This window comes from Apium graveolens, chromosome 7 (genome assembly GCF_009905375.1).
Source record: "Apium graveolens cultivar Ventura chromosome 7, ASM990537v1, whole genome shotgun sequence".
Lineage (NCBI taxonomy): Eukaryota > Viridiplantae > Streptophyta > Magnoliopsida > Apiales > Apiaceae > Apium > Apium graveolens.
The window spans coordinates 78,909,849-78,931,294 of record NC_133653.1 but is presented as its reverse complement, the minus strand read 5'-3'; the positions used below and the strand labels follow the sequence as shown (position 1 = coordinate 78,931,294).

The following is a 21,446-nucleotide window of genomic DNA, read 5'->3' as shown; positions in this document are numbered from 1 at the left end:
GTGTTAGTAACTTATGGTATATGGTATGTATTTGGGATGTTAAGTTTGATCAACTATCTAGCTATCAGGCCTTTTCCTTAAATTGTGTTGGTTGGTTTGCATTTATTTTTTCTTGCTCATTTCTATCTGTTTTCATTAAATTCCATCCGTAAATTTCAACCATTTTTAATTAAACAACAAACTTACATCAATAAACAAGAAACAATTTACCAAATACAATTAAGACTACAACTTATTCGAATAATAAAGCATACATTACAATTTACAATATTCACATCTCCTCTGCTTCTTCTATCTTGCAGAAGCTATACACTAAAATAGCAATCCATGTCACGATTAGTAAGGTCAGTGCTGTAAAGCCACCACTTTTTGCTCCATTCGCTACTTCGAAGCATAGTCTGCAACCTTCGGCCTCACTTGAACATAAGCCAACAACGGTACTTTCCCCAACTTTTTGCTCAGCTTCAAGCTTGTTAATCCTTCGAATAAGACCCGGAATTATAACTCGTGCTCGCTCACACAATAGATTATCCAGTCACCTAAAGAAACTACATCGATTACAAGAGAAAAAATGACGCCCGACATTTGAAGTTGTCCACGCCGTTTTTGGCACCACCCAATTACCGCAATAACACCTCTCAGCCATACAATTATTCTTTAGCACAAAAAAACTGATTTGAGGTGATTTCTCAATTTTAATGGAGAATACATGACATATATGTATATATCTAACAGATAATGGAAGAAGATGACCGTTAGAGACGTTTTTTACTATAATTCCATTTTTGCCCCTACTAAAATTAACGTTAACGGAGTAAATGGACGAAAAGGGTATGAGTTCTGGCGCCACAAATAGTAAAGGGATGCGTACTGCATTTATAAAATGTTTGGGTTAAAAAGTGCATTTCATCCGAACCACTGGGATGCAAAATGCAAATAACTCTATAAAAAATGATGGAATCTAAACTTTTGTTGGGCATGTGCATATAAATTAACAACATTTTTCCTTTCTGGAATGCAGCATCATAGAAGCCTTACAAGGTTCCGGTGCTGAAGTTTGACTATGCATAAAACATCATTCTTGAACTCATCTAATCCTTGTTTAGATATTTTCGAGAGCCTCTTTACTGCTATTTCTTGTCCATCGTTCAAGGTTCCCTGAGAACCATAGTCATAAGAGTTTCAAATTCTGCTCCTAAAGTATACAAGATATGTCCAAAATTTGGTACAAATATTATTCGGGTTAAAAATGGGTTATATTATGCCATATTTTGACATATCTTAATTATCTCCAAATTTTTAATATTATTAATTATTAATTCTGACTAATAATTATTATTTAATACTCAAATCTTATCTTCTCCCTGAAATAAGGAAATAATCAATCAGAATGAATAAATTACGAAAAATATCTCGAAACGATATCTTTCAAATTAGAAAGATATAACAACGCCAAGATTAAATCATATAAAATCAGTAATCAAGCATATTAACGAAACTTATCCCTAAAGTCTCTTAAAGATAAACCCAAATTTCACAGAACTGCGTAGGTTTGATCTAATATAAATTGGTACACAGGCATCTTGGCAAAGGGATCTGATACAACGAGACAAATCGAGACACCTCCCAAGTCCAGCCACCCTATTTTTTATAAACCCTAATCCCCGAAAAATAGCCACATTCGTACACAAATCAATCTATTATAGGATGGCAAAATAATCCGATCTGACGGATACCCGATTCGAAACCTGAAATTTTGGATTCACCGAACCCGATTTTTTGGATTTGGATTTGGATATGGATTTAATTTTTAAACCCGAAATTTTTTGGATTTGGATATGGATATTAGGTATACCGATTATATATTAGAATTTTATATATTACACATTATAATATATATATATTATGTAATATACATTATACGTATTATTATATAATTTTTAGAACATATATTTTTATATTTATGTTAAAAATTAATTAATTATAAAGTTTAATGAAATATAATTATTCAATCAATTAAATGGGTGATAAGGTTTATAAGTTTAACAAAATATATTTTAGTAATAAATTAAAAAAAATGGGTATCAATTGAGTTAATTTTTTAAATATTAGCTATACATATAATAACACAATTAATTATGTGGTGGAGTGGTTGAAGATGACACGTTAAAATTTTTTCTCTTCAAGTCGCGTGTTCGATCCCAAGCACTTGCAATATCAATAATTATACAAATTTTCAGATTTCGGGTTCGGATTTCGGGTTCGGGTTCGGGTTCGGGCATGAATATCCAATTCAAAAATATTTCGGGTTTCTGGTATACCCGAATCCGATCCGAAATCCGATGGATCGGATTCAGGTATTCATTTTCGGGTATTTTTCGGGTTCAGATCGGGTTTGGGTATAGATAAAATTTTCGGGTTTGGATATGGATTCTGCAATATCCGACCCGATCCGACCCGATTGTCATCCCTAAGAGCACGGCCGCCGGGCCAATATTGGGTAAAAAAAGGTGCAGCCGGCAGAGTTACAAGCAAACTTTTCGGAATCGCGCTTGAGGTACAATCTTTAAAAAATATATGAAGCAGACCCGCGTCAATTGAAGGGCTCAACAAGAAACACGAGGATATAAAAAGTTAAAGGAAGTAAATGGAACAAGGACAAGCAGCGGTGATTGAAGCAACCAGAGAAAGAAAAAAAATATTAAAAAAAATTAAAAATTAAAAATTAAAAATAAAAAAGAAAAAGTGAAGCATACGATTCTATCCCTGTACGTAACGAAAGTTCAAGATCAATACATTGATATGATGGAAGTGGTGATCACGCGCTGTCAAAGAATAAAAAGGTGAACAAAAGCAAGACCAGAAAAAAAAGAAGAAGAAAAACACGGACTTGCGCGCATGGACGCAACAGAGCAACCGATAATTGACTCCGTAATTCAATCCGACCCGGCTTAAAAAAAAGATAAGTTTCCGAATTATTTTTTAAATTTTCTGCAAAATTATATAAATTATTTATTCATATCATACACGCATAGGTCTTATGTTTTCAAATATTTTTTATAGAAAATATTTAAACTGTGGGAGTAAATATATTATTGTGCTTTTAAAATTATAGCGTGATTCTGATATTAGATGACACATATATCCTCCGATTTTGTGTTGTTACGAAATTCCTCCAACAATATTTGGCGCTAGAAAAAGGGGTTTATTATCCGATGGAGGATGGATGATTTAATTTGATGGGGATCTTGGGCTTTATCAATAAAGGGGCGTGGCAGTTGGAAAAACAACAGGGTGAAACAAATTTTTTTGGCACATCTATAAATATCTTATACGGCTGTGCAACGGCATACAATCCGGAGTCCAGGCGGTATCATACGAGATATTTATTTTGAAGATTTGTGAATAATTTAGAAGATCGTACGAGATGCATTTTTCTAAAAAAATATATATTATTTATGCGAGATGCATAATTTTAAAAAAATATGTTTTACGAAAAAATATTATTTTAGAAAAATAAATATCGCGACATTTATTAAATACTATATTTATTCTTGCGTTTGGATTGCGCTCAAAATATTTTTCATGTAACATCGTGATAATACATATATGTCAAAAATATTTCAAACTTACGAGCTGAAATTGTCAAGTAGAGTAGGCTGAACAAACTATAAGCCCCACGATGCTACATACTTAAGTAAAGAAGTCAGCAACCCTGTGAATTATACAAGCCCCTACTCCCTCAGAAAAACAAGGGTAAAATTTATATTATTCAAAGGTTCCCGAAAGGGGAGTCAAAGTTACTCTACTTTATTGAAGGCCCCATCAACCAAATTGGGGGCTCGAACGAAGATATATCCTTATGAGGAGTCAACGACACTTGAAAAGTGTCTACGCCAATTCAGGCTATATACAAAATGCCAAGGTCCTAACTTGAAAATAAAGACCCTAATGGATTTCAAAAACATATTACTTATACTCGCATTTTTGAAACCTTGGCAAAAATATATCCTATATTGGTTCTCGCATGATATCATATTCTCACCTGCATATATTATTTTCAATTTTTCTCAGTGACTCAGGAAATCTGGAAGCTCGAAGAATTTTAGTTCTCCACTGCAGCAAGCTACATTGAAGAACTGGGGGCTAGTTGTTATGCCACATTTTGGCATATCTTAATTATCTCCAAATTTCTAATATTATTAATTATTAATTCTGATTAATAATTATCATTTAATACTCAAATTTTATCCTCTCCCTGAAATGAGGAAAAAATCAATCAGAATGAATAAATTACGAAAAATATCTCGAAACGATATCTTTCAAATCAGAAAGATATGACAACGCCAAGATTAAATCATATAAAATCGGTAATCAAGCATATTAACGAAATTTATCCCTAAAGTCTCTAAGGGATAAGCCCAAATTTCACCGAACTGCGTAGACTTGATCCAATATAAAATTGGTACGCACGCATCTTGGCAAAGGGATCCGATACAACGAGACAAATCGAGACACCTCCCAAGTCCAGTCACCCTATTTTTTATAAACCCTAATCCCCAAAAATAGCCACATTCATACACAAATCAATCTATTATTCCAGCAACCCTTCGATTTCGTGTTGTTACGAAATTCCTCCAACAACAGGTTAATTGGATGAACTCAAAACAAGTAAAAGCTAGCCCTTTTTGCTTGCTAAAAAGGAAAAGACGCGTCTTCCGTGATTTGCGGATTGGGGCAACCCTAAATCTTAGGGCGCACCTTTTACGCCTTAATACGGGGGAAGCCTTAACTTTCCTAGAAGTTAGGGCGCTCTCAGATAGCAGTAAAAGAGAATTTTGGTAGATGATACATGGCAATACCAATACGTAGAAATGTTAAGGCGCACCCTAATGATCAATTTGTTTGGATGCTTCAAGAAGGAAACAAATGATTATTACTAACATATTTTCTGTAGGTACTCTATTGAAGAACTATCCTGTAATGCAACCACATGAAAGCGGTGTCCGAGGTCAGAGATCTCTAGGAATATACCTGAACGGAAGGCCTCCTCTTGTGGTCAATGAGTGTCCTCATTAGAGATGTGTGGTAAACTCTGGTGTTTGATTTGCGAGCTCTGTCTCTGTAGTAAATTGGTGTCCTCGTTGGGAGATTTTGGAGTATCCTGCACTTTGCACCTAAAAGTTTGGGATCACTTGTCCTGTAATCTGGTAGGGGCTCCTTATTCGGGGGATAAGGATGCGTCCAATATTTGGGGTAACCATGGCTATATCTGCGTCCACGAATTAGAGAAACAGCTGGTAGCGGGGGGTTATCCTCGGCCGGGGAGATACCTTATCCGCGAAGTTTCAAATCCGCGGACGAGTGTTGGGCCTTTGTGGTTAGACCTCATCATCGAAAATTCCTAAAACTAGTAGAAGACGGTTTCCAGTAGGTTTTCTACGGGGCTTTAGAATGATAAATCTAAGCCCATTAGGTTTCTTGTTCCCTAAGAATTACGTTGGCTTGATTCCCTATAAATAGGGATACATGGGCAAAATGTAAGGTGTCGGAAGTTGAGAGCGCAAAGGAGCCACCACAAATCCTAAACAACCTCAGTCACCATTAAATACAACCACAACACATTGTTTAATTTTTCAGCGAAGAACCACCGTCGTAAATCTTGTTTCCGGGTACGAACCTCAAATTTTGTTACTACTAAATTCCTCCGTCAACAAATTGGCGCTAGAAGGAGGGGCCAATATGTCTCACTATCATGATGAAAGTTATTACGATGAAGGAAGTTCTAAAAAAAGCTATGGACATGGCTATGGCCGCCATGAACATATGTTCCGACTGCGGTGGATCGCCTTACTCCGGATGTTGGGGGCCAACCACTAGTCCTGATCAGCAACGTTGATATGTTGGAACAGTTGTATCGCATGGGTGATGCCCTGAATGGCTTCAATTCAAGGCTGAATACGGTGAAGCGGTGCAAGATAAGGAGTGGCCGCCGCCATACGCTGTGCTCATGCACTTGAGAAAGCTGCGATAGTTGAAGGAGGCGCTCCGGTGGTTAAGAAATTAATCTTTAATTAAAAAATTGATAGTAAATTTTTGACTTAAATATATTGGGCAAATTCATGGGTTGAAAGAGGAATTTATCGTTTTGGTTAAGAAATTAAATTATCGTATTTCTACTTAATAGTTTTTATTTAAAACAACAAATTTTTGATCTGTTTTCCGAATATGACCCCAAACAAGTTTCGAATGGTCTAATTAGACTTTAATTAGACCATAAATTTTAAATGTCGGGATGTCGAGATAATATTACCTGCGGGACAATCAAAATTTGACACAATATATTCTCTAGATCACCTTCATTTCTATTTAACCTCATGTAATGAACCTGAGATCTCGGGTTCCTCTTTCTCTTACTAAAAATACTAAACAACCATACTTCAACCTCCAATATCCCTCCCGATCAAAACTCATTTTGTGGATATATCTAAAGCACACATTCTTAGTTTATTCTAATATCTAGGTTTCATGAACCAAAGCAAATTGCTAAAATCAAATACACAGCTTATTAAATTTATAGATAGTATTTTATCGTTTTGGTAATTTATTCCCACTATTTTGATGATTATTTTAGTTCGATTTTCGTATATGGTCGGGGAATGACCCTAAATATAGCATATTTTAAACTTATAAACTATTTTATCAGCATTTATGTGTGTCATATGTATATTCCAAGCTATTTTTAATGTTCTAACAAGCCAAACAATAATGATTATTAAAGTCATGCAGGAAAAATGTTCTTTCAAGTCATTTTTTCAGATTGATTTGTCCAGTCGTTCTACTCCTCCTGCATTTCTAATTAAGCCTTGAAAAGAACATAGTTTTGCCATTTTGTATAACTTCGAAAAAACAGCTTATCCTATATCAAAAAATTGATTGTGTAATTACTTGGAAAAAATATAGAGAGGATATAATGTAAATGGCTTCCCCCTTTTTTGTACAGAACTTGCCAAGTTAAACTTGCACATTTTGCATACTATCTAGGATTAAGAACTGTTATAGACAATTCATTAGATGTTGATGATCCCTGCATACTTGATGAAGTATCAGAGTCTTGCATTCTCCTCTCATGAAAAACACCAGGCTGCTGTGTTGGCTGCGGCACCTCACTGTCATTTCCCAGCATTGACACAACAAATCTCATATTCGGTCTGTCTTTTGGATATGGTTGCACACATAATAACCCTATTTGTACAGCTCTCAAAACTTCTGATTTATTGCATGATTCCTTGAATGCTTCATCAACTAGGTCCAGAATGTTGCCTTCTTTGTACACTTTCCATGCCTAACAAATGTTAAATTAGTCATTCATTATATTTAGACCATGATAAGTTAAATTTGGATGCATATTGAGTTGTGCATGCTTACTTGGCCAAGAAGATTGAGATTGTTATCTGTGTTGAAGAAGCCTCTGATTTTGTTTCCACTTACTATTTCTAGCACTACAACACCGAAGCTATAAGCATCTGATTTAACAGAGAAAAATCCATCAATCGCGTACTCAGGTGACATGTAACCACTGCAGGGCAACATAATAAGAGAAATCATGTAAGATTTAGAGTTCTGGGGAGGAATAGGCTTCACATGTTATAGATTCTTACTATGTTCCAACTACTTTCACTGTATTTACTCCGGTTTCATTTCCTCCAAAGGTTCTTGCCAAGCCAAAATCTGAAATTTTTGGACTCATTTCATGATCAAGTAACACATTGCTGGTTTTGAGATCTCTATGTATTATTCTTAGCCTAGAGTCTTGGTGAAGATATAAAAGACCCTTAGCAATGCCTTTTATAATGTTGTAGCGCTTGGGCCAATCAAGTACCTTGCTCAAGTCTTTGTCTGTTCAAAATGTCAGCCAAATTAGCCCATTCCACTACCCATCTATCAGTATGCTAGATATATAAAAACATTTTGAGGTAATGCTTACCGAAAATGAATGTGTCTAAACTCTTGTTGGGCATGTATTCGTATATTAACATCATCTCATCGTGCTCAATGCAGCATCCTAGAAGTCTCACAAGATTCCGGTGTTGAAGTTTAGCAATACATGAAACTTCGTTCTTGAACTCATCTAGCCCTTGTCTGGATGTCTTTGAAAGTCTTTTGACTGCTATTTCTTGTCCTTGGCCTAAAATTCCCTGATGAAAGATCATCAAGATAGTTTCATATATTTAAAGTGTACAATTGACGGATGAGTGTGCCTTTCTTTCAAAAATTTCAGTACTTTATTCTGAATTGCAGTCTGTATTTGCTCTGTGCAGTAGCTTATATCATGATAACTATTTTGTTGCAGACAATGTAATAGTTCACAAGATTATGTGTAGCTCTTGTTGACCCAAAAAATTAATATTACCTTGTAGACAGGCCCAAAACCTCCCTCACCAAGCTTATTGTTCAATGAAAAGTTGTTTGTAGCATTAGCAATAGTTTGGAAATCAAACAATGGTAAATCCAGATTTTTGCTCTCATTGTCATTTCGGGTATCAGTTTGTGGATTCAATGCTAACCGTCCTGCACATTGAGAAGTGTAAACCATATAATGCACAATCCAAAAGTAGGGGATATGTACTTGGAGAATCATAATTGGTATAATACCTCGCTGCCTCCTCATCCTTCTACGAATCTTCCTCCTTGTAAAGAGGAAAATCACAATTAGTGTTATTACCACTGCCACCGCTACCAACACAGCAATGATTATAACAATGCTACTTCCTCCCTTCTTTTTTGCCGAACCCTTGTTTGCCTCTGTGCAGCCAAAATAATCGGAAACATGAACAAGATATAACCAAACTAGACACATAATTTTGAAAAACATGGATGTAGTTACCTGTGTTTGATGCAGAAGTTCTTACGTAGAACTTGAGTCCAGTATCCTTAAAATCTCTTATATCAAGAAGTTCATTAAACCATAACAAGCAGCCAGTCCCCCCTTGTCTAATATCCATATTTGAGTAAGCTTTACAAGAGCAGTTTTTTAGGCACTCCTTTTTACAATCAGCAAGCCCCATAGTTTTGTTAAACCAAGAGGTCCTAGTGTCTGGCAATTTCATAGCTGAATATTCAACAAATATATCTGACCCATTTTCACAATCAAATTTTGTTTGTAGAATACATCCATCAGACCAGTTTGATGATCTCCATCTTTCTGGAGATTTTGGAACATATCCACCTAAACATCCACAAGCTGCCTCATTTCTTGATTTCGTATTGTTACAATTACCATAAGCCCCGCACACTGCATACTGATCACAAGCATCCCTCTGAACACTTAAATAATCCTCCCATTTTTTGCTTTGATCATCCCATGAGAGAACTTGTATTGATCCATCTGAAAGCAACACAAACCTCTCTACTGGATTAGAATTACCAGTAATCCCAAAACTCGAATAGATTTCTTTGTCATTACGAACAAGTGACAACTGAAAATCCAATTCCTGTCTTGAAAATGTAACACCACTAAACTGAATACCGTCCCATGGTCCAAATCTGAATTGTACTACTGAATTTTTCAACACAAGCATTTGAGGGTAACCATTTCTACTGACCCTTTGTGTATAATCACCTATAGAAGGATCATCATCAGTCTTCCATGATTCTAAAGATCTTTCGAGGCCTTTGTCGAAGTCCCATCCAATCTTCATACCTTGTAAAAGATTATCTGTAGGAAAATCGAAACTTTGCCAAATAAAACCTTGGCCATTACTAGTGTCATTTCCACTTCTGATAACCAAATTTCCTGAATCTAACAGCTGCACAATCACAGAACCAGCATTACTATCCGATGTCGAATTCGTTGACCAAATTATATTAGCACCATCAGAAAGTTGTAAACTTGCTTTACTAATTCTCAACACTCCTGAATTAGTACCAAGAATTGGAGTCTGTCTATTAGCAATCCATATAACAGTCCTGATTGATATTTTCTTGTACCATATCCCCACGTATCGATTCGAAGACCTCCCGGGGCTGAAAAATCCCAGCTCAAAAACACCACCAGAAGATTCAATGGTGCTTTTTCCATCATCAACAATGGTTTGATTTCCATTTAATGTGTCTGCTGCATTTGTTAAAGAAATAAAGGTGATGAAGAAAATGAAGGCAATAAAAAAGAAAAAGATGCTGCTAGTGCAGCTGATCATTACTATTAATTTGCTCTCCTTTTTCTTAATCTTTCATCAATCAATGTATAAAATATGTGAACATATGATGCAGCTAGAATGTACAGAAAGAAGACAAAAGATGCATGCAAGTTGTATAAGATGTATCATGTGTACAATGTATAGAAAAAGTGGCCGCCTCAGTAGACTTGTGTTGAATGTTTTGTGATAGTCCACTCCACTACATTCTTAAACATTATGGTTGGTAAACTGACCTGCTGGTGCGTTTATTAGTTGTGCCAAATGGGTCTCCCCGCGTATTATCTGTGTCTCTTTCCCGTTCCACTAAACCATTGACGGAACCTATTTCTCTTCCTTTTTCTTCTGAATTTTTAAAATAATGAAAAATAATTACAAAATATTTAAAATAATTTCACTTTCTATAATAATGATATTGTGGAGAATTTAAAAATAACAAGAATAAGTGGTGATTAATGTAAATATGTTATATCTTCACTTCAAAAATAGGATAAAATTATTTTACTTTCTTATCTCTTATTTAAAAAAATTCGAGAGTATTTTTAAAAATCCGAGAGCAGGATCTTAGTATTTTATTGTTGAGATGGTCAACCAAAAAATAACGGAATTCTGCGAGACAAAATCATGAAATAGCCAGCAGAGCAGTGAGCCCCCGCCATATTTATAAGAGATAAAATTAAGTATTACTCGATTGAATGAATGATTAAATAATACAGAATACTTTTATCAATTTGTGAATATCAATTATTTTGGGTTGATTAAAATTCAAACCTATATCACACTGTCATGCCGCTGACAATTAAGTATAAAAACATAGATATCAAGATCTTGATCATAAAGAAAATTAAAAAAGGAAATTACACCTATTTTTAAACTTACAATTTGGAAACTCCATCTCCAGTAACATATGAAGGCATCAGCAGAACACACTAATATACTTGAAAAATTGTAATAATGCAATGAAAATTGACTACCTAGGATCTAACACTGTAATAGATAGATCATTGATTGTTAAACTTGATTCACTGTTGTAAAATGGATACTCTGAACGTTGTTGCACTCTGTTATCAGTGAAAAAACCAGGTTGTTTTGGCTTAGGAAGCTCATTTTCACTGTCCAGCATCGACACAACGTATGTCATGTTTGGTCTGTCTTGTGGATATGGTTGAACGCATAATAATCCAATTTGAATTGCTCGCAAAACTTCTGATGAATTGCATGACCCCATTATTGCTTCGTCGATAAGGTCTGTGAATTTTCCCTCATCAAAAAGTTTCCAAGCATGACCGAGAAGGTTAAGGTTGTCCTTTGAATTATAGAATTGTCTGATCTTTTTTCCACTTACTATCTCTAGGAGCAGCACGCCAAAACTGTACGAATCAGATTTAATTGAGAATAGTCCTTCGATAGCATACTCCGGGGCCATGTAACCACTGTCAAAGTTAATTGTAAAATGATTTAGTATCTAGAGAAATATGGGAATTAGTACCAAATTTTAGAATATAATCAACATTTCTTACTATGTTCCAACTACTCGAACTGTGTTCACTGCACTTTCATTATCTGCAAAACTTCTTGCTAAGCCAAAATCTGAAATTTTAGGATTCATCTCATGATCAAGTAAAACGTTGCCAGCTTTGAGATCTCTATGAATGATTCTCAGTCTCGAGTCTTGGTGAAGATACAGTAGTCCTTTGGCAATGCCGTTAATAATATTGTAGCGCTTTGGCCAATCCAGTGACATGCTTAGCTCTTTGTCTGTCCAATACACCAATATATTCAAATGTCAGGGATATCATTTTGTTTGATAGTAGAACAAAATGAAATTTGTTAAAATGCTAAGCTCTTTCAAAGTAATTTATTGTCTCTGCGGGTTATTTACAAGACATGAACTATGAATATATTGTTGAGAACAATTATATCAACATGGTGAAAATAGTCTTACCAAAAATGAAGACATCTAAACTTTTGTTGGACATGTATTCGTAGATCAATAACATTTCTCCATTCTCAATGCTACATCCTAAGAGCCTCACAAGATTTCTGTGCTGTAGTTCGGCAATGCATTTCACTTCATTCTTAAACTCATCTAGTCCTTGTTTTGAAGTCTTGGAGAGCCTCTTTACAGCTATTTCCTGTCCATCGTCCAAAATCCCCTGGAGAGAAGCACACAGTAAAACTTTAATTACTGTGGCATGTCTCTTTAGGTATTTCAAAGTTACACGAAAAGATAAATGTGTGTCAATATATATATATATACCTTGTAGACAGGACCGAAACCACCCTCTCCAAGCTTATTGTTAAGGGAGAAGTTATTGGTGGCCTTGGCAATTTCTTCAAATTCAACCAATGGCAACTCCAAATCCTTACCCTCATTTTCATTTTCAGCATCATCACTAGGTTTCAGTGCGACTAATCCTGAAAATTCCACAGAGTTTTGTGGTAAACAACAAAAGTACATACATTACATCTAAACATCTTCTAATTTCTGCAATAACTCACTGTAAAATTACCTTTGCTCCTCAGCTTTCTCTTCCTGTATAGACATATCAGAATTACGCCTACAAGTGCTAGTAATCCTATTATCACAGGAATGACAATGGCAAGGATCTTCACTCCCCCCTTTTTACTCGAGCTCCCATCTACAGCTGTGCAACCAAAACAAAAACGACCATAATAAAATTTAAATTTATTTTATAAGAAAATAAATTTGTCTTACCAGATTTAGTAGCAGTCCTAACATAAAGAGGAAGGCCATTGTCTGCATAATTTCTCATATCAATGAGATCATCAAACCATAACATGCAGCCAGATCCACCTTGTCTAATATCCACATTTGAGTAAGCTGTACATGAACAATTTTTCCTGCACTCAGTCTCACAATCAGCAAGGCTCATGCTTCGATTGAACCATGAAGTCTGCGTATCAGGCAACTTAATATTTGGAATCTTCTGAAATCCGTCTCCACTGCCACAACTTAATTGAGCTGCATGAACACATCCGTCAGACCAATCTGCAACTTTCCATTTTTCCGGAGATCTAGGCACAAATCCTCCTAAACATTCACAAGCACTTTGTCCTGATTGAGCCCGAGTAATATCACAACTACCAAATGCCCCACAAAGTCCATAAGGGTCACATTCATCGTAAAGCACACTAATGTACTGACTGAACGTCCAATTTTTAAAATTGTCAAACCAAGTTAAAAGTTCAATATATCCATCAGGATTCAAATCAAACCTCACAGGCCTAGAATTATTGTTGACATCAAACTTGGAATATATTTCATCATCTGTGACAATAAGTTTCAAGTCAAAATTGAGATCCGGGATATCAAATGACAAGCCACTAAATTGAATACCATCCCATGGTCCAAATCTGAAACTTGTAGTAGAAGTAGAATCATCAGCCACTTTCATCTGTGGATATCCTTCAAGATACATTCTAAAACTGTAATTACCTGGTGAAGGATCATTAACACTTTTCCAGGACCTTAGATATCGTTCCAGCCCCGTACTTAAATCCCAACCAAGTTTCATGCCTGATAAAATATGATCAGTAGGATGATCAGCACTTTGCCACAGATAATTTTCAGGGTCAGTGTCATTTTCATACCTGATCACAAGGTTTGATGAATCCATTAGTTGTGCCACTACAGGATTATTCTTCGAGGATTTTGTCGAATTAGAAAACCACATTGTGATGTTTCTGCCATTCACAAGTTCCAAATTCCCATTGACATCAATCCTTAGCACTCCAAAAGTGTCAAGAATGGGAGTCTCTCTGTTAGCTACCCAAACCACAGTCCTGTTGGATACATTCTTGAACCATATGCCTAGATATCGATTCTTGGAGCTTCCTGGACTGAAGAATCCAAGCTCGAATTCGCCACCAGGTGATACAATACTGCTGTTGCCATCATCTCCAAGTGTTTGCTTCACATTCAAGATGTCAGCTGCAAGACCAGTGTCTATAAAAATCAAGAAAAATATCAAAATGAAGCACAATAAATTATTCATCCTCAAAAGTAATATTTTTATGTCATGCAGATTTTGAAATTTGAACTTATATATAGAGAACGTTGAATATGTACTACAAATACTTGTGTGACCATTACATTATTTTTTTAGGATCAGCCATCTTGAAAATAAAGAATCATATTTTCCTTGGTAAAAATTTTCCACACGCTGAAAGACCAGTGGGAAAGAGCCAACAGGGTCCACACTTTGTCTTTTTGCTCAACTTGGATGACAAAAATATTTTATATTATCAATTGGCACATGAGTGTGAAAAAATACCAGCATTGTAATGCAAATAAACTGTGGATGCATCCCCTGGGAAAAAAAAACCTGTGAATGCATCATGTGTATAAAAAGCACTTGGATTTTAGTTTACAAGTGGCAGGCCTCTTGAGCAACTTGTTAATATGTGGCAGTGGCTTGCAACTTGTTGGTATTTGGAATATCTTGCACTATTCCTCTTGAGCAAAATGAGATAAGCTTATAAAGTTTAGCATACGGTGCCGGACATGATACACCCTAGAAAAAAAGATAGAAAAATCAACTAACAACTTTTAGGACACTGCTTACAACTTGTTCCCAAAGTAAAGTAAAAGCAATTTCAATAAAGGTTGGTTGCTGATTTCCGTAAGAATTAACCGGGACACGTGCCCCCTGCTAAAAATGAGTTAAATATCTCTAGTAAAGCTGGTGTTGTAAAAATTCAGAATCGGGAGAGATCGGTCGAGCTACCGATTTAGTATTAATTAAAAATCGGGGTTTAATCGGAATAAAAATCGGATATATTATAATATTAAATTATATTTAATATATTATTATGATTATATTAGTTATTTATTAACAAATATATATTTATTATATTATAACTTCTATAATTATTTATTTTTAAATTAATATAGTATTTTAATTTTAATAAATAATTAAATACACTGCAATAAAGAAAAATTCGTAAAAATAAATCGGATTTCAAAGATCGAATCAGTCGAATATTTTGTAAGGGATTAATAAGAAATTTCTTAAAAAATCGGGAATTTTTAGAATACTGAGTAAAACTAGTAAATCTGTTACTATTTTAGTCATATTTTGTTTTAATTATAGTTATATGATCTTGGCACTAACGGTGTTAACGCCATATAACACGACATGATTTAACATATTTGTTAGCACTTCATTGTAGTTGTTAGGACGTGTTGAAATTGTTGAGATATCATTGGGGTGTCAAGTTAGATCATATGAATCGCCAATTTAGGGTATCAAAAATTGGAATCCCATAAAAAAGGTGGCAACTTAATTTGTAGCCACAATAATGAATAAATTATTATGAAAACATCATGTGTGGTTGCAATAAATGAATAAAATATTGTATTTCTAAAACATTTGTATTATACATTTGTTGGTAAATTTAGTGAATTTGGCATACAGGAGTGTTAATTATCGGAGTGTTTTGTAAAATAAAAAAATGTGGAAGAAAGTGATCATTAAAAATAATATTTTTGAGCGATTTATTTGGAATGTACCCATTAACATATGTTAAGTATTAAAATTTATAAATTTAACTTATTTTAATTAGTATAATTGTTTTTTATTAATAGTAATATAAGTCAACCATGTGGGATGCTCCCAATTTCAAGAATGCCAACCATCTGGCATGCTGCCGAGTACTCGTATATAGCTTTGTTGAAAATGTGATTCATTGGTTACGGTCGTATTACATCGTTTTCAGACCACAGCTATAGAAAAGCATTGGTAATGGTACCCACCCGTACTCCCCGTCTTGGTCTTGTTGAGCTTTCCTCGCAAATGCTTTCTCATTTATGTATAACTGTTTTTTTTTCTAAAGTCTCCGTATTCAATGTATTTTGTCCTTAACCTGTGTTGACTGTTGCGTGTGCATGAGAGCACATGTGACTTATTTTCATTCATTTATATAAATATATTTATACCTTATCAACTGCTCATGTATTACTTTTACATTGGTAACCCTGCCAACCACCTGTCTGAAATTAAAAATAATAGTATCATATTATTATTTACATAAAACTAAAATTCAGAATCCGTACAAAATACAAATTTAAATATAAAATATAAAATATTTTTAAAATATGTAGTTAAAAAAAATCGAAATTAAGTGTAACTCTAAAATTTTACCGTATAATTCTAATTATACATGCACCTAATTATTTTAAAGTAAACTGACGTTTGGATGTTAACAACAAATAAAAATTTAAGAAAAAAAAATTCACAGAGAGTACAAGTTAATTTTTGTCAGTTGAGATTTTATTATATAAAATTTTAAAAATAATTGTATAATTTTCTAGTGAGTATCAAGATTCGGGACCTGAACATGGTTTCACTTATTAGTATAGATAGTTGATACCCCTGCGAAACACGGGACCGATACTAAAAAATATCGAATTCATATTTGTAGAGAATTATTCATAATCCGTGCGAAACACAAATTAAAATTAATATATTAATATCAAATATTAAATTGGTACTTGCAAAAAATCGTTATGTAGTTAAAAGGAATCGAATCAGTTATGAAATTTTCCACTATAATTCTAGTTTCGTATTGTTTTACTTGATATAAAAAAATCTAACATATTAGTTTTATTTTTGTGAAACGAATTGTATCTCTATCTTATGAACCAAATATATGTTCTTTAGACAATTTAATATTAATTAATATAATTTGATAATTATCTTATAATTAGCCTTTTCAATATAGTTTAATTAATATTACTTAATTATCGATAAAAATTAATTTATAAATTAAAAGTAAATAGATGTTATTAAAATTAATTTAATATTACTAAATATAATCTAAATACATGCCATAAATTTGTCATTGTTAAAATATTTTTTTTTAATTTAAAGTATATAAACGTTGTGATGGACAGTAACAAATTCGATCACTAAATCAATAATTTTCGGTTTATAAGTTAATAAATGTTACTAAATTTATTTGCTATTACTGAATTATTTTTAAATTAATATAAAGTTTACAAAGAATAAAAGTCAATTTGTGTTAATAGTTTACTTTGTAGTTAGTAGTTTTTAAAAATAAAAGTAAGTATATGTTATTTTACTTAATTTAACGTAACTTAATTTTTTTTTAATATAATTTATAAATAAATAAAGTTTACAGGGAATATAAGTCAATTCGTGTTAGTAGTTTGTAGTTTTCTAAAATTAAAAATAAATATAAGTTATTTTACTTAATTTAACGTAACTTAATAAATTTTTAATATAATTTACAAATCGTTTAAAAGTATTTTTATTTTATAAATTAAAAAGACCATTGGATGAACACTAACTAAAAAGAAAATAAAATTTACAAAAAATTTCGAATTCGAGTTGTGCTAAAAATAAAGTTGATAGAAAGTAGAAGTCAACTTATGTCAGGTAAGTACCAAAATTTGGTATTTTGGTAATTTGGTACTTTTAGCACCAAATTATACATGATTTCGCTTATTAATAAAGATTATAGATTCCCTCCCTAAATTTCATTTGTCGTATTTTTTTTTCGGTGGTACCAACTTCGGTTTTTTAATATTTGTTTTGAAAAAATTAAATATATATATATGTAAAAGTATATTTAATTTAATTTAATAAATAATTTTCAGTTTTTAAAATAATATAAGAATAAATTTTAACCTTTGATAAAAAATTTTTTGTCAAAATGACAACTAAAAAAAATTTGACAACCAAAAAAAAGTTGGAGGGACTGTCTTAGCTAGAAAAATGAAAAATTGGAATTCAACATGAAAAATCGAATTAGAATCTAATTAGTTCAATATTTAAATTTGTTATGCCCAAAAATTGATATAAACATTATTCAGCTTGAAATTTGATTAAAAGGTCAAGATTGAGGAATAAAAACCTGAAATTAAGGAAAAATAAGATAACTTTCCTTTATGGAAGAACCGTAGGCGCGCCCTATATATATAGGGAAGGACGCGCCATGCATTATAAATACTTGATGGAAAAATGGCACTTATAGGATATGACGGCGCGCCCTCACTTGACGAGCGCGCCCTCACTTGACGAGCGCGCCATGTTGGTTGAAAGAAAGCTGTTAAATGATTGACCCTACCCTTGGAAGAGCTCAGGGCGCGCCCTAAGGACAAAGATGGCTGGAGAGAAGTCTTAATATGGTTACTTGATTGGGTTCTTTGAAGGATTTAATGAAGATGGAGATTATTATTACTAACCTATTTGGTGCAGGTACTCTATTGAAAAATTCCTTTCTGTAGTGCATCTACGGGAAGGCGGTGTCCGTGGTCAGAGACCTCCAGGGGTATGCCTGGACGGAAGGCCTCCTCCTGGAGTCAATGAGTGTCCTCATTGGGGATGCGGGGTAAATTTTGGTGTGTGCTTTGGGAGCTCTGTCTCTGTAGTTAACGGGTGTCCACGTTGAGAGACTTCGGAGTATCATGTATGTAACACCCCCAAATCCGGGGTCGGGGATCCGGGTTGTCACGAGTTCCATTTCCCTTAATAACACCCAATCTTAATAATTAATCAACTACTCTGTACTGTGACCCCATAATAAACACACACACCACAAGTTATAGTCTCAGAGATGAACATCCAAAAATAATCACAAGTCATTTTATTCCACAATTATCTGCCAATACACCTTAAAAGGTTTTCTGGATAAATTTACACTTTCTTTGCCATTATTACAATTCATATTATACATGAGTCTGGTACATCAAAAGTTGAAAGCCTAGCCTATTGGTAGTTCCTACCTCAGCTACAGCGGCATCAACGCTTCCCGAAGACTGCAGAACGTTTTTTAACCGCTTGCGAATCGGGAGCTTGGTCCTGTTCATCTTGTCTATCTGATGTTGTGTGATGAAAGAAGAAGGCAAGGGTGAGCAACAAGCCCACCAAAATAATATATAATACGATTAATAATATATGAGCCTTCTCATAGTACTCATGAAAGTCTTGGTCAAAAGAAATGAACCAAGTTTGATATCTTAATGCGATGAAGTCGCAAAATATTCAGTATATATACATATATACTTTTCAAAATCTTGGAAGTCCTCTTCCATGCATAATATACACAAAGTTCCAGTTTATAACTGTATAAAAAAATATCGTTGCAAGGTGATCTCATATATCTAACCTTGTCTCAACATTTTTCTGAAAGTCTCTGTCATTCATAAGACAACCATTAACTAGATATAAGTTTAAAACGGTGAAGTTACAAGATACTCCAATATACTTATATCTTTTCCAAATACTACTTGAACTACCACCGTTCAAGTTATAATTAGTTTCAAAAGTTCATCACATAGATGTGACTACAAGACCAGATTTGAATAGATTAAATCTTTTAAAATATCATCAAATACAATGAAGTTACGAGATACTTCATTTGATGCAAACATCATTTTAAAAACTTGACCCTGCCAACACTCAACAATCGCCCAACCGTAGCCTTTCTATCGAAGTGTTCTAGGTAGTGTTGCAGAAATATCCAATTGGATGATGAACTCATTACGGGAGTTTGCCGCGCCAGGAAGACCACTTACGATGATCAGTCGTAGTAGTGCAACCCCACCATTTTCTACATGTAGAGGAGAACCTGTCGGATTTACTTGTCAACCAAACACTGAACTCCTAAGGAATGGACCGCCTTAGCGAAACTTCCAGGCCATTTGGGCCAATATAATAAGGCTGGGCCGGCGCCACTCGACCACTTACGCCACTCCTAGTTCAGATGAAATCCATGACTCTGAAACGTAAAGTTCGTCCCCCCTTTCCCCAAGTATAAACTTGTTGATACGGCTCCACCAAGAAGTCGTATCTAGTTGGAAAGGAAAACTCACCGATATTTCCCAGGCGGTGCCTGTTAATGGATTAACTTGTTCCAAGAATTTTACTTCCCGAGTGTTGGGTAAGTAATCAAAAACTCTTTTATCAAAACAACAACCTTGTTGCGAATATAAAATACACCACAGAGCCGGATCCCTCAGGTTTTGAGCGAGTATTTAAATCTCCTTCGAAAGGAAGATCTTAAATATAAAAAAAATGAGTTTTGGGATCTGCCCTAACCTTTAAAAATTATTTTGAAGACTCGAAAATATTTTTAAGAATGTTTGGAGTAATGCTGATTTAATAAAGTAAATCAGTCTCAATATAAAGAAATATCTGAATATTATTATTTAAATAATATTCCCATAAAGAATAATTGAGGTAGAAGTTGGAAAACTTATACTTGAAATGAATAGTAATAATCAAAGATATACTTATACGAAAGTAATATCTCTATTTGAATATCAAAAGTAAGTTTGATTATCGAACATTATTCTTTAATAAAATAAAGAATATTATTAAATAATAAGCGGAGTCATAATACCTCGAATGAATATTATAAATAATATTCATTAAATAAAATAAAGGAGTCATACATCCTCAAATGAATATCCAAGTAATATTCAATAAATAATATAAAGGAGTCATAAGTCCTCGAATAAATATTCAAGATAATATTCATTAATAAAATAAAGTTATCGAATAAACCTTATTGGATTAATAGTTTTGAAAACTATAACCACATATATATATATAAATATATATATATATATAAAATCTACTCGGGATCCTCGACTCCCGGTTTTAGAAAATATTTTCACCTTTGGGTCCCTATACTAAGGGTATATGCAAATTACCGTTATTCTCTAGCATAGGTATTATCAACTGAACCAACAGATATATATGGCAAGAATACGAAACAGACATGCATATGTACCATATCACATGCTACAATATATCGCAAGAATTTGCTAATATAACCATCATGCATCTATTACAAGATAATGCATATACAAGTGTATACATCACAACAACAGTATAACGGATAGAAAACTTGCCTGAGCGACTGGGGGTTACAAATGGCTCGGGACGAGTCTGGTAACCTATAAACAACAAGTAAGTTGGAATTAAACCAAAGTCACTTGTAAATCTATACTTTAACCAACTTAGACTCTAACGCTCGTTTTGCGCTTACTGATTCTCTTAAGTCACTCGAGTACCCTCGGCTCCACCATTTTTAATAAATTAACCATTAGGAGTTTTAAGGCGATTCTTTCGCGAGTACCTTACCAACTGCCTAATCCACTTAACACAATTGTTTCATACTCCAATTAGTCCTTTAAGGTCTTTAACCAAGGTTTCAAAGTAAGGCGAGGGGAAATGTTTCATTCGCGAAATGCCG

General features: G+C 33.9%; 2 protein-coding genes across 3 annotated transcripts; both read right to left on the bottom strand.

Annotated features, from left to right (window-relative positions):
• Positions 1–6,922: 6,922 nt before the first annotated feature.
• Positions 6,923–10,381, bottom strand: LOC141671677 (G-type lectin S-receptor-like serine/threonine-protein kinase At4g27290). The gene is made up of 7 exons (XM_074477979.1): positions 8,888–10,381; positions 8,656–8,805; positions 8,414–8,571; positions 7,988–8,198; positions 7,662–7,899; positions 7,429–7,579; positions 6,923–7,345 (listed from the first exon to the last, which is right to left on the bottom strand). The coding sequence occupies exons 1-7, from the start codon at positions 10,197–10,199 to the stop codon at positions 7,037–7,039; spliced, it is 2,529 nt and encodes an 842-aa protein (XP_074334080.1). The 5' UTR covers positions 10,200–10,381; the 3' UTR covers positions 6,923–7,036.
• A 614-nt stretch (positions 10,382–10,995) lies between these two features.
• On the bottom strand, positions 10,996–14,298 carry LOC141671456 (G-type lectin S-receptor-like serine/threonine-protein kinase At4g27290). Of its 2 annotated transcripts, XM_074477712.1 has the most exons (7): positions 13,812–13,951; positions 12,916–13,737; positions 12,710–12,844; positions 12,457–12,614; positions 12,142–12,352; positions 11,717–11,954; positions 10,996–11,629 (listed from the first exon to the last, which is right to left on the bottom strand). In XM_074477712.1, exons 2-7 carry the CDS (start codon positions 13,733–13,735, stop codon positions 11,167–11,169), a joined length of 2,025 nt encoding a protein of 674 aa, XP_074333813.1. In that variant the 5' UTR covers positions 13,736–13,737; positions 13,812–13,951; the 3' UTR covers positions 10,996–11,166. The 2 variants fall into 2 exon arrangements, with proteins under 2 accessions (XP_074333813.1, XP_074333812.1); XM_074477711.1 differs by having other exon boundaries at positions 12,916–14,298.
• Positions 14,299–21,446: the final 7,148 nt, after the last annotated feature.